This window comes from Mobula hypostoma, chromosome 23 (assembly GCF_963921235.1).
Source record: "Mobula hypostoma chromosome 23, sMobHyp1.1, whole genome shotgun sequence".
Classification (NCBI taxonomy): Eukaryota; Metazoa; Chordata; class Chondrichthyes; order Myliobatiformes; family Myliobatidae; genus Mobula; species Mobula hypostoma.
This window is the reverse complement of record NC_086119.1, coordinates 16561257-16581378: the sequence shown is the minus strand read 5'-3', so window position 1 is coordinate 16581378 and position 20122 is coordinate 16561257. Positions and strand designations below refer to the sequence as shown.

The following is a 20122-nucleotide window of genomic DNA, read 5'->3' as shown; positions in this document are numbered from 1 at the left end:
CAAGAATCTATCAACCTCTGCCTTAAATATACATAAAGACGGCCTCCACAGCTGCTTGTGGCAAATAATTCCACAGATTCACCACTCCCCGGCTAAAGAAATTCATCTCTGTTCAAAAGGACACCCCTTTATTCTGAGGCTGTATCCGCTAGTCTCAGACTTTCCCACTATAGGAGACATCCTCTGCACATCCACTCTATCAAGGCTTTTCACCATTCGATAGGTTTCAATAAAGTCACCTCTCATTCTTCTGAATTCCAGCAAATACAGGCCCAGAGCTATCAAACACTCTTCATATGACAAACCCTTCAATCCTGGAATTATTTTTGTGAACCTCCTTTGAACCCTCTCCAGTTTCAGCACATCCTTTCTAAGATAAGGGGCCCAAACCTGCTCAAAATACTCCAAATGAGGCTTCACCAGTGCTTCATAAAGTCTCAACATTACATCCTTGCTTTTATATTCCAGTCCTCTTGAAAGGAATACTAACATTGCATTTGCCTTCCTCACCACAGACTCAACCTGAAAATTAACCTTTAGGGAATTGTTGACAAGGACACCCAAGTCCCTTTGCACCTCAGTTTTTGTATTTTCTCTTTATTTAGAAAATAGTCAACACTTTCATTTCTTCTACCAAAGTGCATGACCATACACTTTCTGACACTGTATTCCATCTGCCATCAATTCCATCATCCAGATCGTTGACATATAACGTAAAACACATCGCTCCCAACACAGAACCCTGTGGAACACCATTAGTCACCGGTAGCCAGGCAGGAAAGGCTCCCTTTATTCTCACTCTTTGCCTCCTGCCACTCAGCCACTGCCTTATCTATGCTAGAATCTTTCCTGTAATACCAGGGGCTTGTAGCTTGTTAAGCAGCCTCATATGTGGCATCTTGTCAAATGCCTTCTGAAAATCCAAGTACACAACATCAACTGATTCTCCTTTGTTTATCCAGCTTGTTATTTCTTCAAAGAATTCCAGCAGGTTTGTCATGCAAGATTTTCCCTTGAGGAAACCATGCTGACTATGGCCTATTTCATCATGTGTCTCCAAGTACCCTGAGACCTCATCCTTTTTTCATCAACTCTAACATCTTCCCATCTGCTGAGGTCAGAATAACTGGCTTATGGTTTCCTTGCTTCTGCCTGTCTCCCTTCTTGAAGAGTGGAGTGACATTTGCAATTTTCCAGTCTTCTAGAACCATTCCAGAATTTAGTGATTTTTGTAAGGTCGTTACTAATGCCTCCATGATCTCTTTAGCCACCTCTTTCAGACCTGAGCTGTACACCATCTGGTCTAGGTGACTTATCTACAGTGGTTTCAGTTTCCCAAGAACCTTTCCACTATTTATGGTAACTTCACACATTTCATGACACCTGGAACTTCCATCATACTGCTAGTGTCTTCCACTATGCAAAATACTTATTCAGTTTGTCCCTCGTTCTGTTGTTTCCCCTATTACTACCTGTCTAGCATTGTTTTCCAGCAGTCTGATATCTACTCCCACTTCTCTTTTACATTTTATGTATCTGAAGAAACTTCTACTGTCTTCTTTAATATTTTTGACTAGCTTACTTTTGTATTCCATCTTTACCTTTTAGTTGCCTTCTATTGGTTTCTCAAAACTCCCCAATTCTGTAACTTCCGACTAATTTTTACTCTACTATATGCCCTCTCTTTGGGATGTTGGCTTTGACTTCGTTTGTTAGCCATGGTTGTACCATCTTTCCTTTAGAATACTTCCTCTTTGTGATATATATATATATCACAATATACCACAGGATGGATATATATATATATCCTGTGCCTTCCAAATTGCTTCCAGAAATTCTAGACATTGCTGCTCTGCCGTATCCCTGCCAATGTTCTTTTCCCATCAATTCTGGCCAACTCCTCTCTTATGCCTCTGTTATTCCCTTTACTCCACTGTCGTACTGGTACATCTGATATGTGCCAAATATGTACAAATAAGCTACATGCTTTACAACAGCAACAGTGAATGCAGCATATGTGGTGTCGTTTGGTACAGGAATTGCAAGGTATCTGACTGCAAGAACCTACAAAAGAATCCAATGACTGCTGAGAGGATCATTGGGATCTCTCTTCCACCCATCTGAGATATTTATCGGGCGCATTGCATTACCAGGGCCCTTAACATTGTCAAGGATCCCTCCCATCTGTCCCACAATGTTTTTGACCACCCCCCCCCAACCACCAACAGGCAGAAGGTACCATAGCATTAGGGCAAGGACTATTAGAATGGGAAATAGCATCTTTCCCCAGACTAGGAGACTACTGAACCTCCTGTCACCACCCAGGTCTCATCACGTATGATGCGTCAGTAGCATTATACTGTTTATTTTTTAACTTGTGCCATGAATGCACCATATGCTAAATGTCAGTCTTCTGGAATATAGTTCATTATGTGTTAATTTATTTGCAGTAATAGTACTTCGTGTTGTGTGTGAGTTATATGTACATGCTGTGCTCCTTGGTCCAGAGGAGCACTGTTTCATTTTGTGGTAAGAGCTTGAACTTAATATTAACTCTCAGGGCTACTTTTACAGTCCTTTGTATGTTTTCTGAGGTACTTTTCTCTTAGTGCCCTATGCCACTTTCTTGATAATACTGTTTAGTGTTAATATTCTCTTCCTGCTCCCTCTGAGGTTTACTTCTGGCATTTATTTATTTGCTAGTGCCTTACATGGCATCTTTTCTTACTTGTAAGAGAAAATCTGCAGATGCTGAAAATCCGAGCAGCACACATAAAATGCTGGAGGATCTCAGCAGGCCAGGCAGTTTCTTGGAAAAGAGTACAGTCGACATTTCGGGCTGAAACCCTTCGGCAGGCCCAAAACGTCAACTACACTTTTCCTAGATGCTGCCTGGCCTGCCGAGTTCCTCCAGCATTTTGTGTGTTTTCTCACTTGTGTTGATTGATTTTACTCTTTTGTTTTTAACTCTGGCAATAATTTCTTATTTTGGCTTTGTCCTTTTTTAATGCAGCATTAACACCCCCCTCATTTCTTCCCCGGAAAACAGTTTAATAGATTATATCTTCATTTCCCTTCTCATTTCCACCTTAAAAGTAACTGTAATGTGATTACTAAATGACAGATGTCCTCGTACTTCAACTTGACTTACTATTTCCTCCTTGTTAATTAGCATCAAATACAATGCTGCCTTTCCCTTGTGTGTTACCTCACTGCTACTTAATGTTCCTTAATTATTTTATTTGTCATTTGGTCTGATTATGTTGTTTTGGCGTAATTATCTTCAAAGGAGCTTCCTTAATAGTCATGTAAAAAATCACAACTGTTGAGGCTGGGGAACTTCACAGAGATCAAGATCTGGAACGTTGGTTTTGGCAGCCCTACAATGTTATGTGTGTCATATTGTCTTTATGAAAAATCCACTCCCATATCAGTTTTGCCATAGATATGTGAAATGTTTTTGAATTTCTTGACAGTAGATCTTTATCTGAACACCCAACATTTTCAATAAATCTCTCTGGGTTCCTTCAGTTATGTTGGCTAACCATTTAAACCTTAGTTAACAAGATTTTAATTTCCTGCAGGTGAGGAGATAATCCCCATGTGGTAAATATGCTTAAGTTGTAAAATTACTTAAAGGAGTTTGGCTTTGATTTCCTTAGTCCTATATTAAAGAAATCTCCCATAATTCTCTCAGTTCACCTTTATTTCCTTTCCTCTTTCTTTATACTTTCTCTTCCTCTCTCTCTCTCACTCCACTTGACCCTTTCCTTCACCCTGTTTGATTTTTCCCTTTCCCACCATTTATCATTTTTCATATGCTCCTCTCTTTTTGTTAGACTTCCCCCTTCCTTAGCATTCTCTCTTAGTTCTGACTTAGGTCAATTTATTTTTCTGGCATCTCAGGACATTAGAATGAGTCTAGATTTGCCCTAGATCCACTTGAAATGTATTTTGCAATCCAGTTCACTGCTGACTAACTTGGTACATTTTCAGTGACTCTTGGTTAAAAGACATATAATATTTGGAGCTCTCTGGTCTAAAAGTGTCAATTAGAGTAGAGGATAAAATATCCTAATTTTGATTTTGACCATCACTATGGTCTTGCTTATCATTTTAGTGTGTGTCCTTGTAGTTCATATCCTTTAATGCACCCTCCTCTCATTATGATTAGACTGCCAACTCCTGTTAGCGGCTTGTCAGCAACTGTATTCCTGTAATTCTGACTAAAGATCCTTAAAAGTTTAAAAAGAAAGCCTGTAACTTTAAAATATTAAATATCTCTCTTTCAAAAATTTATTAAGATGAAATTTTCCTCTTTCCCCCAGTTACTCCAGTTCATTGCAAAGTGCACTGACATGATAATATAGGAAATGGAGAGAAATTTGCATTTGAACTTAATAATTAACATTTACAAATTATTTTTAACTAGGAAACCTCAATGTTGATTCTAAAACTTAATTTTTGATTCTGAAATGTAAGAGCAGAAAAGTAAGACTGTAGCTGATCTAATCTAGGCCACAGTACATTTTGTGTGCAAGGTTCCACTGTTTAAACATTGAAAATCAATCATGGTCTTGCGTATACTTGGTGACTCTGCCTTCATAGCTCTCTTGGGTAGATGGATTCAAAGATTCACAACCTTTTGAGAAAGTAAAGTCTTCTCAGCTCTGTTTAGTAAAAGACCAGTCCCTACTTTGAGGCTTAACCCCTCCTTCTAGGTTCCCCTTGAGAGGAAACAGTGTGTTGGCATTTATTCTATCGGACTCCACGGTAATAAAATCATTCTCGCTCTTCTATCTTCAATTTGCCATTGACTTGTTTACAACAAATAAAAAGTAATTTCTGCTAGAATACATTAGAGTCCATTATTATTTGTCTGATAGCTGATGTTCTGTCTTTGAAATATAAAGGCATCCGTTAGTCTCGCGAGACCATGGATCTGCACCTGGAAAGTCTTCACTCTCCAGGGCGCAGGCCTGGGCAAGGTTGTATGGAAGACCAGCAGTTGCCCATGCTGCAAGTCTCCCCTCTCCACGACACCAATGTTGTCCAAGGGAAGGGCATTAGGACCCATACAGCTTGGCACCAGTGTCGTCGCAGAGCAATGTGTGATTAAGTGCCTTGCTCAAGGACACAACACGTTCCCTCGGCTGGGGCTCGAACTCATGACCTTCAGGTGGCTAGTCCAATGCCTTTGGAATATAGTCACATTAAAATGAGCAGTGTGGCAGCGTAGCAGTTAGTGTAACACTTTACAGTAGCAGAAGTAAGGATTTAATTCCTGCTGCTGTCTGTAAGGAGTTTGTACATTCTCCTTGTGACCGTGTGGGTTTCCTCTGGGTGCTCCACGTTCCAAAGACGAATGGGTTGGGGTTATTGAGCTTTGGGCAAGCTATGTTGCTGCTGTAAACATGGCGACACTTGCAGGCTGACCCCAGCATGTTCACGACTGTATTGGCCATTGGCGCAAATGATGCATTTCACTGTATGTTTTGATGTTTCGATGTACATGTGACAAATAAAGATCATCTTTAAAAAGTAATTTCCCCTTTGTGTTAATAAAATACTCAGGGAGTGTGCACACCAGCCCACTGACATCTTCACAGACATCTTCAACGCTTCACTCAACCAGGCTGCTCAACCACCATCAACTCTGTACCAAAGAACTCTATGCCTTCAGAACGAAATGACGACCGCCTGGTGGCACTGATGACAATGTCATGAAGTGCTTTGAACAGCTAGTAATGGCACATAATGACTCCATTCCTGCCTCTGGACACTCATCAATATGCTTACAGACAAAACACTCTACGACAGATGCCATAGCATCTGTCACGCACCTGGCCCTGACACACCCAGAAGACCAGGACACCTATGTCAGAACGCTCTTTCTGGATTTCAATTCAGTTCAGCATTCAACACTATAATCCCACAGACCTTGGTGAACAAACTCCTGCCTCTTGCTCTGAATACACCACTGTGCAACTGGGTGTCAGTTAATTAGGATGCACAACCGCTCCTCCCTCCCTATCATCCACAACACGGGTGCCCCCCACCCCCCCCGGGCTGTGTACTGAGCCCGCTGCTGTACACTCTGCTCACACATGACTGCATGGCCATACACCCAAGTGATCACGTTGTCAAGTTTGCCCATGACACGACAGCGGTGGGTCTCATCAACAACGCTGAGACAGCCTACAAAGAGGAGGTGGAAGAGCTTGGGGCTTATTGGTAGGCAAATAGCCTCTTTCTCAATGTCAACAAGACAAAGGAGATGATTATTAACCAGGAGAACTCATACCCCTCTTTACATTAGCGGCACAGCAATAGAAATTGTGAACAGTTTCAAACTCCTGGGTCTCACATGGTCCCAGAACACATTCCACACTATCAGGAAAGCTCACCAACACCTCTACTTTCTGAGGAGGCTGCAGTGAGCGTCATTCAACAGATGTGCAGCAGAGAGCATCCTAACGTGCTGCATCACTGCATGGTATGGAAATTGCACTATGGCGGACAGGAAGGCTCTACAATGAGTTGTCAAAGCTGCCCAATGCATCACCAACATCAGTCTACCCACCAACAAGGATATGAATACAGAAAAGTGCTGGGAACAGGGCAGTAACATTATAAAGGACACCACACAGCCTGCTCATGGACTATTTGTCCCACTCCCTTCAGGGAGGAGGCTACATAGCATCCACGCCAGGGCCACCAGACTGGGGGGGGAAAGAAAGTTACTTTCCCTAAGCAGTAAGGCTGATCAACATCACCAGCCACTAACCCACCCTTCACAACTCAACCACTACTTTATAATTTCCTGTCAGTCACCTAATGTACAGACATTCCTGCCCTGGCTTCACTTTATGGATATACAATAAATCTATCTATATAAACTCTCTTATGTATTTATATTTATTGTGTTTTTTAAAATTATTATTGTTCTTTATCTAATTTTGTTTTTTGTGTATTATCGAAGCTGGAGTAACAATTATTTATTTCTCCTTTACACTCGTGTACTAGAAATGGCATTAGACAATCTTGAATCTTGAATAGTCTCCCGTTGAGGTAGTTCTCATCAAGAGATATTAGATGAAGGGTCCTGATGAACAGTCTTGGCCCAAAACCTTGACTTTTCCACAGATACTGCCTAACCTGCTGAGTTCTGTGTGTGTTGCTTTGGAGTTCCAACATCTGCAGACTTGTTCGTGTTTATAAAGAGATATATTGTATGTTTTCCAACCGTTCAAGCTTTATTCTCGGAACTCAAAGGAGAAAAACACTGCCCCTACAGAGAATGCCACAGGCCTGCTGAAAATGAGGGTTCATTACTGAAATTCTGTTTTTTTCCCCCTCATTCTTCTGAACAGCCCTCTCACCCTCAGTTAAAAAGATAAAAGAGTTTGAACTGGCCTACTGTAAGTCCTTCTCCTGCAAAGTACCACATTTATTGATGTGGTTTAGTGCAGACAAGTCCCAGATGTTGTTGGCAGATTTCAGTAATGGAGTGGGTGGAAAGCAAACATCTATGCTACCAGGCTGCTGTTTGTAAACCTTAACTCTTTGGACACTGGTAAGCTTGTCTTTAAAAATAACTTACAAAAAAAATACAGTTTAAATTTCTTTACCCTATTCTTTTTTCTCCAGACCAAGTTCTTAGAAAGTTTGTAGCCTTTTATACTAGTACTTAATTAATGAAGCAACAAGCCACATTTAACAAAATTTCCCTGTTCTTCAAGATGCCTCAGTGCCTTGTGCACACAGTGGCCACTTTATTAGGTATTCCTGTACACCTTATTTATGCAAATATCTAATCAGTCAATTATGTGGCAGTAAATCAATGTATAAAAGCATGCAGACATGGTCAAGAGGTTCAGTTGTTGTTTAGACCAAACATCAGAATGGAAAAAAATGTGATCTAATTGACTTTGACTGTGGAATGATTGTTGGTGCCAGATTGGGGTGGTTTGAGTATCTCAGAAACTGCTAATCTCCTGGGATTTTCATACACAACAATCTCTAGAGTTTATAGGGAAGGTGTGAGAAGCAAAGAACATCCAGGGAACTGCAATTCAGTGTGTGAAAACCCCTCTTTGTTGGAAGATGTCAGAGGAAAATGGCCAGACTGGTTCAAGCTGACAGGAAGGCGACCAACTCAAATAACCACGTGTTACATCATTGGTGTGTAGCAGAGCATCTCTGAACGCTCAACATGTTGAACTTTGAAGTGAATGGACTACAGCAGCGGATGACCACGAACATATAGAAATACAGTTAGTGGCTACTTGATTAGGTACACGACGTACCTAGTAAAGTAGCTGCTGAGCGTAGCTAATGTATTGTTGGTAGTTCCTGTTGTTAGACAAATGTGGCAACAAATTTGTGCAAACAGGAAATCTGTCAAATGAAGAGCTAATTTGGAAGGTCATTGATAAAGTGGAGAGGCTATTGCTGCACTTCAAAAGAATGGGCCATGAGGTTGCTAGTACACACCAGTGGGATGAATGAAGGATGGATATACCTGAAAGACAACACTAATATCTAGCAGGGCAATAGGGAATTTGAGGTGTGGGGCTGGGTAAAAAACTGTCAAGATAAGCATTCTAAATATTATATGTTGGGACACATAAAGTTAATGTAGCAAATTGACAAGAACAATAGGCGAGTGACATAAGTTCCAGATGAGATGGAGTTTGAGGGCACTGTAGCAATTGAATTATTCAATTGCTTTCATAATATATCATATGAATACACATAGGTTTATGGCAAAGGGAATTGAATACAAAAGTAGGAAGGTTATGCTTGAGTTACGTAGGACATTGGTGAGACTATATCTGAGGTACTAATTACAGTATTGGAATCCATATTTATGGAAGGATGGTCATCTACTGGCTGCCTAACTTGTAGATGCTGCCTGACCTGCCGAGTTCTTCTACCGTTTGTGTGTGTTGCTTTGGATTCTAGCACCTGCAGATTTTTTGTGTTTGTGAACAAAAAACAAGAGGTTGACTACTTAAGACAAAGATGATGGGTAGACTCTTGAAATACTTTTTGGGCAGAGGTAAATAGATTCTTGATGATCAAGGATGTGAACCGTTACTTGAGGGGATGGACAGTGAAGTGGAGTTGAGGTATAATCAGATTGGCCAAGTTCCTGATAAATGGTGGTGTATCCAGAGCTGTGGTTGTGGAGCATTTTATTCATTCTTGATGCAATTTAATTGAAGCAAAACTAAACCACAAAAAATCAATTAGAACACCATCCAATTCCCCACATATATAAGATGATGAGGGGCATTATTCATGTGGATAGCCAGAGGCTTTTTCCCAGGGCTGAAATGGCTAACGCAAGGGGGCATAGTTTTAAGGTGCTTGGAACTAGTTACCAGTGGGATATCAGGGGTAGGGTTTTTCACACGGAGAGTGGTGGGTGCATGGAATGCACTGCCGGCAGCGGTGGTGGAAGTGGATACAGTAGGGTCTTTTAAAAGCCTCTTTGATGGGTACGTGGAGCTTATAAAAATAGAGGGCTATGCGCTAAGAAAATTCTATGCAATCTCTAGATTGTGGGCCGAAGAGCCTGTAATGTGCTGTAAATTTCTATGTTCTACATCTCCTCCTTTGTCTTATGTTCCCAAAACCTTAAGCAGCTGAGTAACTTACCAAGCCAATTCAGGTGGCATTTAAACAACTAAGGTGATAAACCCATGAGTGGAACATTGATGGGATGTAACATAGCATGGTGTCATTTAGGAGTGATCCCATTGGTATAGCACTGGGCTCCTGTATAGTTTGGACTTTGTAACAACAACAGTTTTTCCACCAGTGCAATAGTCTAGTCTTACAGCAGTCTGGCAGCTTCATGCTAGCTCTAGATGTTTGGAAATAAATGACGAATTCACATATTGCATCGTAAATGTTCTGTAATGGTTGGGCAAATGTTCATTTAGCATTTAATATTTTATTTACCCTCAGGAGTATTATTAAAGCAATTTAACTTAAATTGCCTCAGCAAACAGGTAATATGAGGAAAGGAATTCCCTTTCCTCCCATTACCTGTGCCAGTTCCGATAATGGATTAAAAGCGGATAACCTTGGCAACCCTACCTATCAGATGTACAGTATTTCCCTTGTCCATTGAATTCTATGTCCTATCCATCTCTTCTCATACCCACACCCAGGACAGAAGTAGCAGGCTACTCCAAGAGGATTGGCTACCTTGGGACAGGAAAGAGTAGCACATTCAATAGCCAGAGGGTTTACAGAGGCACCATATTGTGCTTGGTTGAGTCTGATGAGCAATATCTTCTCAGGTTGTCAAGCTCTAAGTCCAGAGTTATGTGATGATAGCAGACGTACAAGGTAAGGCACCTCAGAGCATACGGCACTATCATCAACTTCCTCATAAATGTGGCTTATCTATGGATATGGAAGGATTTCCTTAATGAAAATGTATTTGATTGCTACTAGTGTCTTGAGAATTATGTATTACAAGTAACACTCATGAAAAATCATGACTTGGTCCATAAAATTAAACACCCTAGTGCCTTTCAATGTAGGTAGGATTTGATGTCATAGCACAATCTCACAGGGTCCCTTCTCTAGCTGGAGTCTTATTGTTGGAAGGCTTCTCCATTCGACTTTTGAATCCGAACAAAAGTCCTTGATGAGGCATGGGAAAGTCTTGCCCTTAACTGGCTGGCTGGCTTCAGACTGCTGGCCTTAGCCAACTGAAGGAGCAGCCTGAGATGGTTGGCACTGGTGATCTCTTTTTGCCTCAGAGGCTTTGGTAGGAAGCTAAATGCAGACTTCATAGAGAGATGGGAAGGGTCAAAGTTGAGTTTATTGCTATATCCACATATATGCTCAGGTGCAACCTAAAACTTGCAGCAGCAAGCATATAGCATCAGATACGCAACATCACAAGACAAACAGAAATTAACAACAGAAATTATGCAAGATAAAAACCAATTATAAAAAATAACAAAACAATTACTAAATGTTACATTGAGAAATGTAAAAATAAATGGCGCCAAAAGAGAGCAAAAATAGTGAGGTAGTGTTCATAGATTGATGGAACGTACAGTAAACTGATGGTGGAGGGGAAGAAGCTGTTCTTAAAACATTGAATGTACTCAAAAAAACAAAGACTTCCTTAACGTCTGCTTTAGTTCATATGCAAGCTTTCAATTTCTTTCTGGTTTTTGTATACTTTAGGAATAGATCTAGAAATCATTCATCTCATCCATAACTTCCACCAATATTATCCTGAACTTCTTTTCTGGAGTGATTCAGTTTACTTTATTTTCCCTGTCTTTAACAGGATAACTTTCTCATGTCTCAGTTTGAACTTCGTGTGAAGATAACTGGGCTGGTAATCATCTCCTGTCCGTTCACATAGTATAGAGCATTGTCGGGCTAGACTTGTACAGTCTAGCAGTTTAGCATAGTTAAAAATGATGAATAAAAATCTGAAATAAGATATCAATCATTTCCAAACTTTCCAAAGGAGTATTGTATTTCAGAAGATTCATATTCAACTTAATTTTCTTAACCTAGTCATACAAGATTTAAAGTTTCTTGCATCTATTTGAAAAATCAATCATAAAAGCTTCAGGGACTGAAGTGAACAAAAGATAATTAATTATTGCTACAATCAAAATTGCACGTAACTCAGTTTTTCAAGAGCTGATTTTAATGTTTATGCCTTATTTCACAAAAAGTAGTGGAAACAGCCCAGTCCATCATGGGTAACACCCCCTCCACCACCACCACCATTGAGCACATCTGCATGGAGTGCTGTCACAGGAAAACAGTGTCATTCATCAAGGACCCCACGACCCAGGTCATACTCTCTTCTCACTGCTGCCACCAGGAAGAAGGTACAGGAGCCTCAAACTCACACCACCAGGTTCAAGAACAGTTATTACCCCTCAACCATCAGGCTCTTGAACCAAAGGGGATAACTTCATTCACACGCCCCGTTGCTAAACTGTTCCCACAACCTGTCGATTTACTTTCAAGGACTTTACATTTCATGTTCTTGATATTTATTGCTTATTTATTATTATTATTTCTTTTTTTTCTTCTTTTTGTATTTGCACAGTTTGTTGTCTTTTGCACAGTGGCTGTCTGCCCTGGTGGTGTGGTCTTTCATTGATTCTATCATGGTTATTGGATTTATTGAGTATGCCTGCATGAAAATGAATCTTAGGGTTGTATATGGTGATAATAAATTTACTTTGAACTTTATTGTTAAAAAAAAAGGTGTTTTGCATATTTTCTTTTCTGTTATAAGGAAAATGTTGCCTCCCTGACTTAATGGTATGTTGCTGTTTGCATCTTGAAATGCTGCATTGTTGTTATAGTCCTAAGCCTATGTTAGAACATTTTGTATTCATTCAGGTTTAGACTCCCTCTTCACATTCCATGGCTAATGAGGTTCTGTGTGGTATCCGTGTGCTATTTGAGGAAAAATCTTCTGAGCTTTGCAAAATACATGATTAAAATAAGCCATATACTCTTGAAGTTCTCCTGTCTCAGCACATCTGATTATAGACCGAAAAAGGTCATATACATGAAATTCTGTTTCATTTGCTGTTGCCTTTCATCTATATTTGGTCTTGGAGGAACAATATGAAAAAAAACAGCTGGCTCTTTCACTACTTCAGGATGTCCCAGTATGTTGTACAGCCAAATAAATACTTCTTAAGTGCAGTCATTGATGTAACGTAGGAAATGCAGCAGCCGATACATATACAGAAGCTTCTGTAAATATTACATTTTCTATAATTTATAGGAAAATGTCTTGAGTGCTGTCCATTGGGAGTGAAAGATTGGTCAGAACACCTTTCTCCTTTGAGAACTTTTAAGTCCACCCAGAAGCATACTTTAGCATAACTTTTCAGCCAAAAGTTGCACCACCAACAGTGCAGCACTCCCTCAGTAACAGAACTCTTATCCCTGGTGGAGAGACAGGAGTCAGAAAGTGCTGGAATGTGGAACAAAACACAAAATCCTGGAGGAACATAGTGGATTGGGCGGTATATGGGGAAGGAAATGTACAGTCCACCATACAGCTCAGATGGAGCATCGTCTGTGCATTGCTTTCTGAGCCACTGACTTCCTTTTTCATTTTATCTTATGCTCCCGTTATTCCTGATACCCTGGTTGATGAAAATTGTGAAAGGTGCTGTATATATGCAAGGCTGTATTTCGCCATTCACAGACACAAGAGATGCTGGAAATCTAGTTAACACACACAAAATGCTGGAGAAACTCAGCAAGTCAGGCAGCATCTATAGAGAGGAATTAACAGTAAACATTTAGGGCCAAGACCCTTCATCAGGACATCTGTGCTTGAAATGTCGACTGTTTATTCCTCTCTATAAGTGACCTTGAGATCACCTTGGCTTGCCAAACATGATTTTCCTTTAGTAAATCAATTCTGGTGTCGCCTAAACCCATTTGTAATTTCCGAGTGTCCTGTTATCACAGTCTTTATGATAGCCTCAGTGTAATATACTAAATGGCCACTACACCTACTTGTTGATGCATATCCAATCAGCCAATCAAGTGGCAGCTTCTTTGCCCGAAACGTCAACTGTTTATTTCTCTTTATAGATGTTGCCTGACTTGCGCTGAGTTCCTCTATCATTTTGAGTGCATTATTAGAAATTCATCAGAATGAATTTCTCCATTTATTTGTTTCTTTTCAAACTGCACTGGAGGCTCAGCCTAGAATTAGTGCTCAAGTCTTTGGAATGGGGTTGAACCAGAAAACCTTCCATTACTCACTGAGACACGGCTGTTAAAAAGTAAAGTGACATTGCAGTAAAGGTAAGGAACTTAGTATTTAGTTGCCAGAATCAATGACGTGGTGTACCCAAAAGCCGGTATGCACATAATAATGCAACCATTCGTGGAATAAATGGTCAATTTAATTTGTTTTTGGTGCTGCTGTTTAATTAAATGTCAGTGTGTGAGTGCAAAGGTTGTTCTTTTACTATTTATTTATTTTCCCAGCTGCAGAGTTAAAAGTTTAGAGAATTCTGATTTTGTTTTGTCAGAGTACGAGCCGCACAAACCGAACTGGGACAGCAGATCCTGGCAGATTTTGAAGAGGCCTTCCCATCCCAGGGAACTAAGGTGAGAGTGACCTGGCTGAATTTTAGCTTGCCTCAAATGGGGCTTTTCAGATGTGCCTTGAACCCATGCTCACCCTGTCTTTTAACTTCAGTTTAAGTAGGATTTTGAACTGGTTACTACTGAGCCACATTGAATTCAAATGAACCAAAGTTATATGATGAATCACTGAAACATTAATGTCCAGTCTAAATAAAAACTGGTAAAATTATATCCTGAGCTACAAATATGTTGACTCATGTACTTCAAAGGATGAAGAAATATTTGTTTGATTTTTTTTCTCCAATGTTATGATTCACAAGCACCAACAAAATAAATTACTCAGTGGCTAAAAATGGAGAAGATTCCTCGTTAGCATTGAGTTATGGTTATCCTTTACTTTTGCATGTGAACCATGGAAGATGAGAGAAACTTTAAACAACGTGCGATGTATTCATTGGACACCAAATAATTGTTGCCATTTCTTGTTCAACTTTACAGAGACCTGCAGGTCCCAGTAACATCCTGCGTGATGCCTGCCTTGTTGCCAACGTGTTGGACCCCAAAATTAAACAGGAGATCATCAAAAAATTTACAAAACAACATCTTTCAGAGTACCTTGTTCTGTTCCAGGAAAACCAAGATGTAAGTTTTGTGGTTTTCAGTAATTATTTGGCACCAAAGGACAGACTTTACTCTGTCACTTGGAATTGCTGCCCATTTTAAATGGGTGTCAGGTGAACTCAGATTTGCATTTCATGGAATTCATACTTTGGAAGCTCAGCTTCAGAATTGTTTTACCAGCTGAGGTAGTACATTTTAACCAGGTGGTAAATTGATCTCTGGGCAAGCAGAGGAAAACAAATCTGCCGTGGTTCCATAAAGCAGAGGAGCAGAATTAGGCCATACGGTCCATCGAGTCTGCTCCTCCATTCCATCATGGCTGAATTATTAACCCTACAACCCTATTCTCTTGCCTTCTCCCCGTAACCTTTGAAGAACCTATGAACCCCACTTTAAACATCTCCAATGACTTGGCCTCCACAGCCATCTGTGGCAATGAATTCCATAGTTCCACTTCTGTCTGGCTAAAGAAATTCTCATTCCTGATTACCCTACACAGCTTCCCAACCTGGGGTCCACAGACTCCTCGGTTAATGGCAGGAGTCCATGGCAGAGTGAGTTTAATAGTAGGTTTCGCAAACAACAAGAATTCTGCAGATGCTGGAAATTCAAGCAACACACATGAAAGTTGCTGGTGAATGCAGCAGGCCAAGCAGCATCTGTAGGAAGAGGTGCAGTCGACGTTTCAGGCCGAGACCCTTCGTCAGGACTAACTGAAGGAAGAGTGAGTAAGGGATTTGAAAGTGGGAGGGGGAGGGGGAGATCCAAAATGATAGGAGAAGACAGGAGGGGGAGGGATAGAGCCAAGAGCTGGGCAGGTGATAGGCAAAAGGGGATACGAGAGAATCATGGGACAGGAGGTCCGGGAAGAAAGACGGGGGGGGGGGGACCCAGAGGATGGGCAAGAGGTATATTCAGAGGGACAGACGGAGAAAAAGGAGAGTGAGAGAAAGAATGTGTGCATAAAAATGAGTAACAGATGGGGTACGAGGGGGAGGTGGGGCCTAGCGGAAGTTAGAGAAGTCGATGTTTATGCCATCAGGTTGGAGGCTACCCAGACAGAATATAAGGTGTTGTTCCTCCAACCTGAGTGTGGCTTCATCTTTACAGTAGAGGAGGCCATGGATAGACATGTCAGAATGGGAATGGGATGTGGAATTAAAATGTGTGGCCACTGGGAGTTTCTTGTGTTCACATCAGGTAACATTAGGATTGGCCACAGATGTGATGTGATCTAAGTTTTGTATATTAGCCCACAGGACATTCACTGGGATGACACAGCAGAAGATACCTGAGATAGGAGAGTTTATTTTAATTTAGATATTCAGCATCAAAAAAATCCCTTCTGGCTAACGAGCTGCTCCATCCAGCGCCCACCTATTTAACCCTAGCCTAATCGTGGGACAATTTACGATGACCAATTGACTTACTAACCGTTACATCTTTGGACTATGGGAGGAAACTGGAGCACCCGGGGGAAACTCATATGAGTTCATGGAAAGGACGTACAAAGTCCTTACTGTTGGCATCAGAATTGAAACCTGAACTCCGAAGCCTCAAGCTGTAATAACGTCACGCTAACCACTACGCTATGGCGGCGCCTTTGTTAAGGACAAAATTAATTATTATCAAAGAAATAGGAAAATTTTATGATAAAATCAGATTGGAACAGAAACATTAATTTCAGAGTAGAGTTTACACAGCCTTGTTAGGTTAACTGCTTGTTACGCAGTTGTGAACCAGTTGACAGTCCTGCATTCCTCACTCTGAAGTCATGCAGATCCAGTGATTCATTACTCTCCAGGGCCAGGGATCATGCAACAGACTAAATAGTAATCTGATAGTTTATTTACTCCCTTTAACTTGTCTTTCCAGTGTGTATTTCATATTATTGAACCTGTTGGAGTAGTTCTGAGAGTGAGATGGCAGTTCAAGAGGGGTTTTGCAGATCAAGCTGATTTTTGTCTGTCAGTTGTTTTCATGCTGTGCTTAATATTCTTTTGCGGCCACCAGCTCTCAAAATGCATAATAACATAGCAATTGTCAATTCCAAAATAAACTTGCTATGGCCAACCAACCAACTGAGCCATTGAGCACATCTACAAGGAGGCCTGCCACAAGAAAGCTACATTCATCATTGACTCCCACCATCCAGGCCATGCTGTTTTCTCTCTGCTACCATCGGGAAGGAGGTACAGGAGCCTTAGGTCCCATGTCACTAGGTTCAGGGACAGTTATTATCCTTCAACCATCAGGCTCCTGAACCATCATGGATAACTTCACTCAGCTCAACTCTGAACCGATTCCACAACCCATGGACTAATTTTTAAAGACTCAGCAACTCGTGTTCTCAGTACTATTTACTTATTTACAAACATTATTTGTTTCATTTTATATTTGCAGTTTGGCTTCTTTTGCATATTGGTTGCCGTTTGTGTGCAGTTTTACATTGATTTCTTTTATTTCTGTGTTCTACTGTGAATGCCCGTAAGAAAATGAAACTCAGGGGAGTATATTGTGATATTTGCATACTTTGATAAATTTAAATTGAATGTTTGAACCTTTTTGAAATTTTTAAGGGAATTGAACAATATAAATGAGGGCTTGAGACACCTGGGCACATTAGAAGTTGACAGCTTTAACACTGGTGTGAAACGATAGGTAGAGAGGCCAGGACATGCATTCAGATAACTTCCATGCTAAAGTCCTACTTTCCTTGTAAATATTTTTGATAGGTGGCGTGGCTAGATAAGATAGATCGACGATATGCTTGGATCAAACGGCAGTTGGTAGACTACGAGGAGAAATATGGTCGGATGTTTCCAGTGGAGTGGTGCATGAGCGAAAGGATCACTGTGGAATTCTGCCATGTTACCAGGTAGGAATCAGAAATATGATAATGATTGTTGTTCATCCTTCTGGCTTTGTTATTGGTGGACTTGTATGTGTTGCTAATTTAGGACCCTAATCTAGGCATTGCTTCCATAATTTAATAGATTGCAATTATATTTATTTCTCAAATTCCTTTTATTGTTTTCCCTCAGCTGTGGATGGCTGTGACTGCTTACCTTCAGGTAGTTATTGTTCATTTGCTGAGATTAAATAGACTGGGGAGCTGCAACAGACCATATCACAGTTATACTGGTGAAGCTTATGAATTCAACCCATTTTCCATTTTTTTCTGATTCAGTTTGAGCATAATCCCGTAGCTTGTTCCCTCTGGCAGCCTGGCTGATGAATGATGAAGCCTTGTCACTGAAGCTGAGGGAGGTACACACAAGTGGTAATAGAAACCAAGATCCTGCCTCAGGTGCTGTCTATCTGGAAATTGCCCAATAGAACTGGTCTGATATTTCAGTTTTCCAAAAACTAGTTGTTATTTCTCTTTATTTCTTAAATGTGTGGTATTTTTTCCTAAAATGCAAACATGGGTGGCTTCCCCGAAGGCATTTATCTTTTTTTTCCATTCCAGGATTGAGCTGGCTAAAATAATGCGAACAAGAGCCAAGGAAATTGAAGTAAAATTGCTGCTGTTTGCAATTCAAAGAACAACGAATTTTGAGAGCTTGTTGGCCAAACGGTTCTCAGGCAGCACGCTGACAGACGGCATTGTGGTAAGAGTTGAGTGACCATGATAACATTTGCTTTCCCCATTTTCATTCTTGGTACTGCCCAAGCCCCTATGTCTTAGTGCTGTCCTCTTCCCTCTGTTCCTTTGGTCTCACTGATCTTCTTCAACTGAATTTTATTGCACTGCATCTCCTTTCCCTGTTCGATCCATCATTACTTTGTCTGATGTGACAGCTGTGTAGCACTTCTGATTCTGAGCCAGTGGGTTGTGGACCCAGGGTCAGCTCTGGAGGCTCGAGCAAAATAAAACTGCATTTTCTGTTCAATACTAAGGTAGCACTCCACATCTGGAGGTGCAGTCCATGAGACATAACACTGTGAGACATAGGAGCAAGGTTAGGCCATTCAGCCCATCGAGTCTGCTCCGTGGTGCACTCTTTCAGGAGAATTATTACGTGGAAGCCCTCTCAATTCATTGCAGAATATCTTATTTCAGTAACTTTAAAAACAAAAAGGAGAGCCTATATATTTCGTGATATAGCCCAGTGGCCTCATGTGGTCAATTACACTCATATGGCCAGTAAAACCTACTCACCTGTAAATCTTGTGACTGTGGGAGGAAACCAGAGCACCCGGAGGAATCTGACGTGGTCACAGGGAGAATGTACAGACTTCTCACAGTCATCAGCAGGAAATGAATTGGGTCGCAGGCACAGTAATAGCGTTACGCTATCCGATACATTGCCATGCCACCCGTTTATTGGCTTGCACTTTTTCTGTTAACAAATAAATATAATTGATTGCTTAGTTACCATCAGATTGCTGTTTACGTCAGTCAATAAACTGCTGCAATACATACATTGAGCATTTAGATACTATAAACATTTGGACCATCCCAAAGCACGTTGTAAATATCTCTTTTACCCTTTAATTTTATCACAGAATTTCTTGCTTTGTTACGTCTACAACAGCCTAATAATTGTCCACTCAGGATCAGAGTCCAATAAATGATGTGTTTGTTTTGCGCAGCAAAAAGGGGATAAAAACATTTACACTGCTTATTTTTATTTTTGGCTGAGGGCTGTTGTAAGGTAGATATGATAACCTATAATGCAACCATGAGGAAGAGATTGTACCCAAGAGGTCACCATTTTAGAGATTAGGTGATAAGTTAAATAATTTTATTATGCAATTATCTTTAAGGACTCCTTATCTTGTTAATTCCTGTTCTTGTTATTTATTGCATTTGCACAGTTTGTTCTCTTCTATGCTCTACTTGCACTTTCATTAATCCTGTTTATAGTTACTGTTCTATAGATTTGCTGAGTATGCCTGTAGTAAGAGAGGCTTAGGGTTGTATGTGGTGACATGTAAGGACTCTGAAGGAGTGATAGCACTGTGATCATTGCTGAATTGCTTATGAGAGTGCTGGATTATTGATCTGTGGATTCCAACACATTCCAGGATCAGCTCATGATAAAATGGTGGAGCAGACTCGATGGGCCGAATGGCCGACTTCTGCTCCTTTGTCTTATGGTCTTATTAAAGCAAGCATGGAGTTTAAATTGGGATAAATTTGGAATAAAAAGCTCATAGCACGGATGGCAACAGTGAATTTACAACGCACATAAAATGTTGGAGGAACTCAGCAGGTCAGGCAGCATCATTGGAAATGAATAAATAGTTGATGTTTCGGGCCAGGACACTTCATCAGGACTAGAAAGGAAAAGGGAAAATGCATATATGGTTCACTAATGTCCTCATAGGAAAGAAATCTGCCTGCATGGTCCTTTATGATGTG

General features: G+C 40.6%; 1 protein-coding gene across 2 annotated transcripts in view; it reads left to right on the top strand.

The window, feature by feature from the left end:
* The window catches only part of vps53 (VPS53 subunit of GARP complex), a 272128-nt gene that overhangs the window by 63109 nt on the left and 188897 nt on the right, over positions 1 to 20122 (top strand). The window contains exons 8-11 of one of the 2 annotated variants that reach the window (XM_063031948.1): positions 14073 to 14151; positions 14629 to 14772; positions 17487 to 17629; positions 18224 to 18371. In XM_063031948.1, coding sequence (XP_062888018.1) covers positions 14073 to 14151; positions 14629 to 14772; positions 17487 to 17629; positions 18224 to 18371 — 514 coding nt within the window. The remainder of the gene's footprint in view (positions 1 to 14072; positions 14152 to 14628; positions 14773 to 17486; positions 17630 to 18223; positions 18372 to 20122) is intronic. The other variant, XM_063031949.1, reaches the window with a different exon arrangement.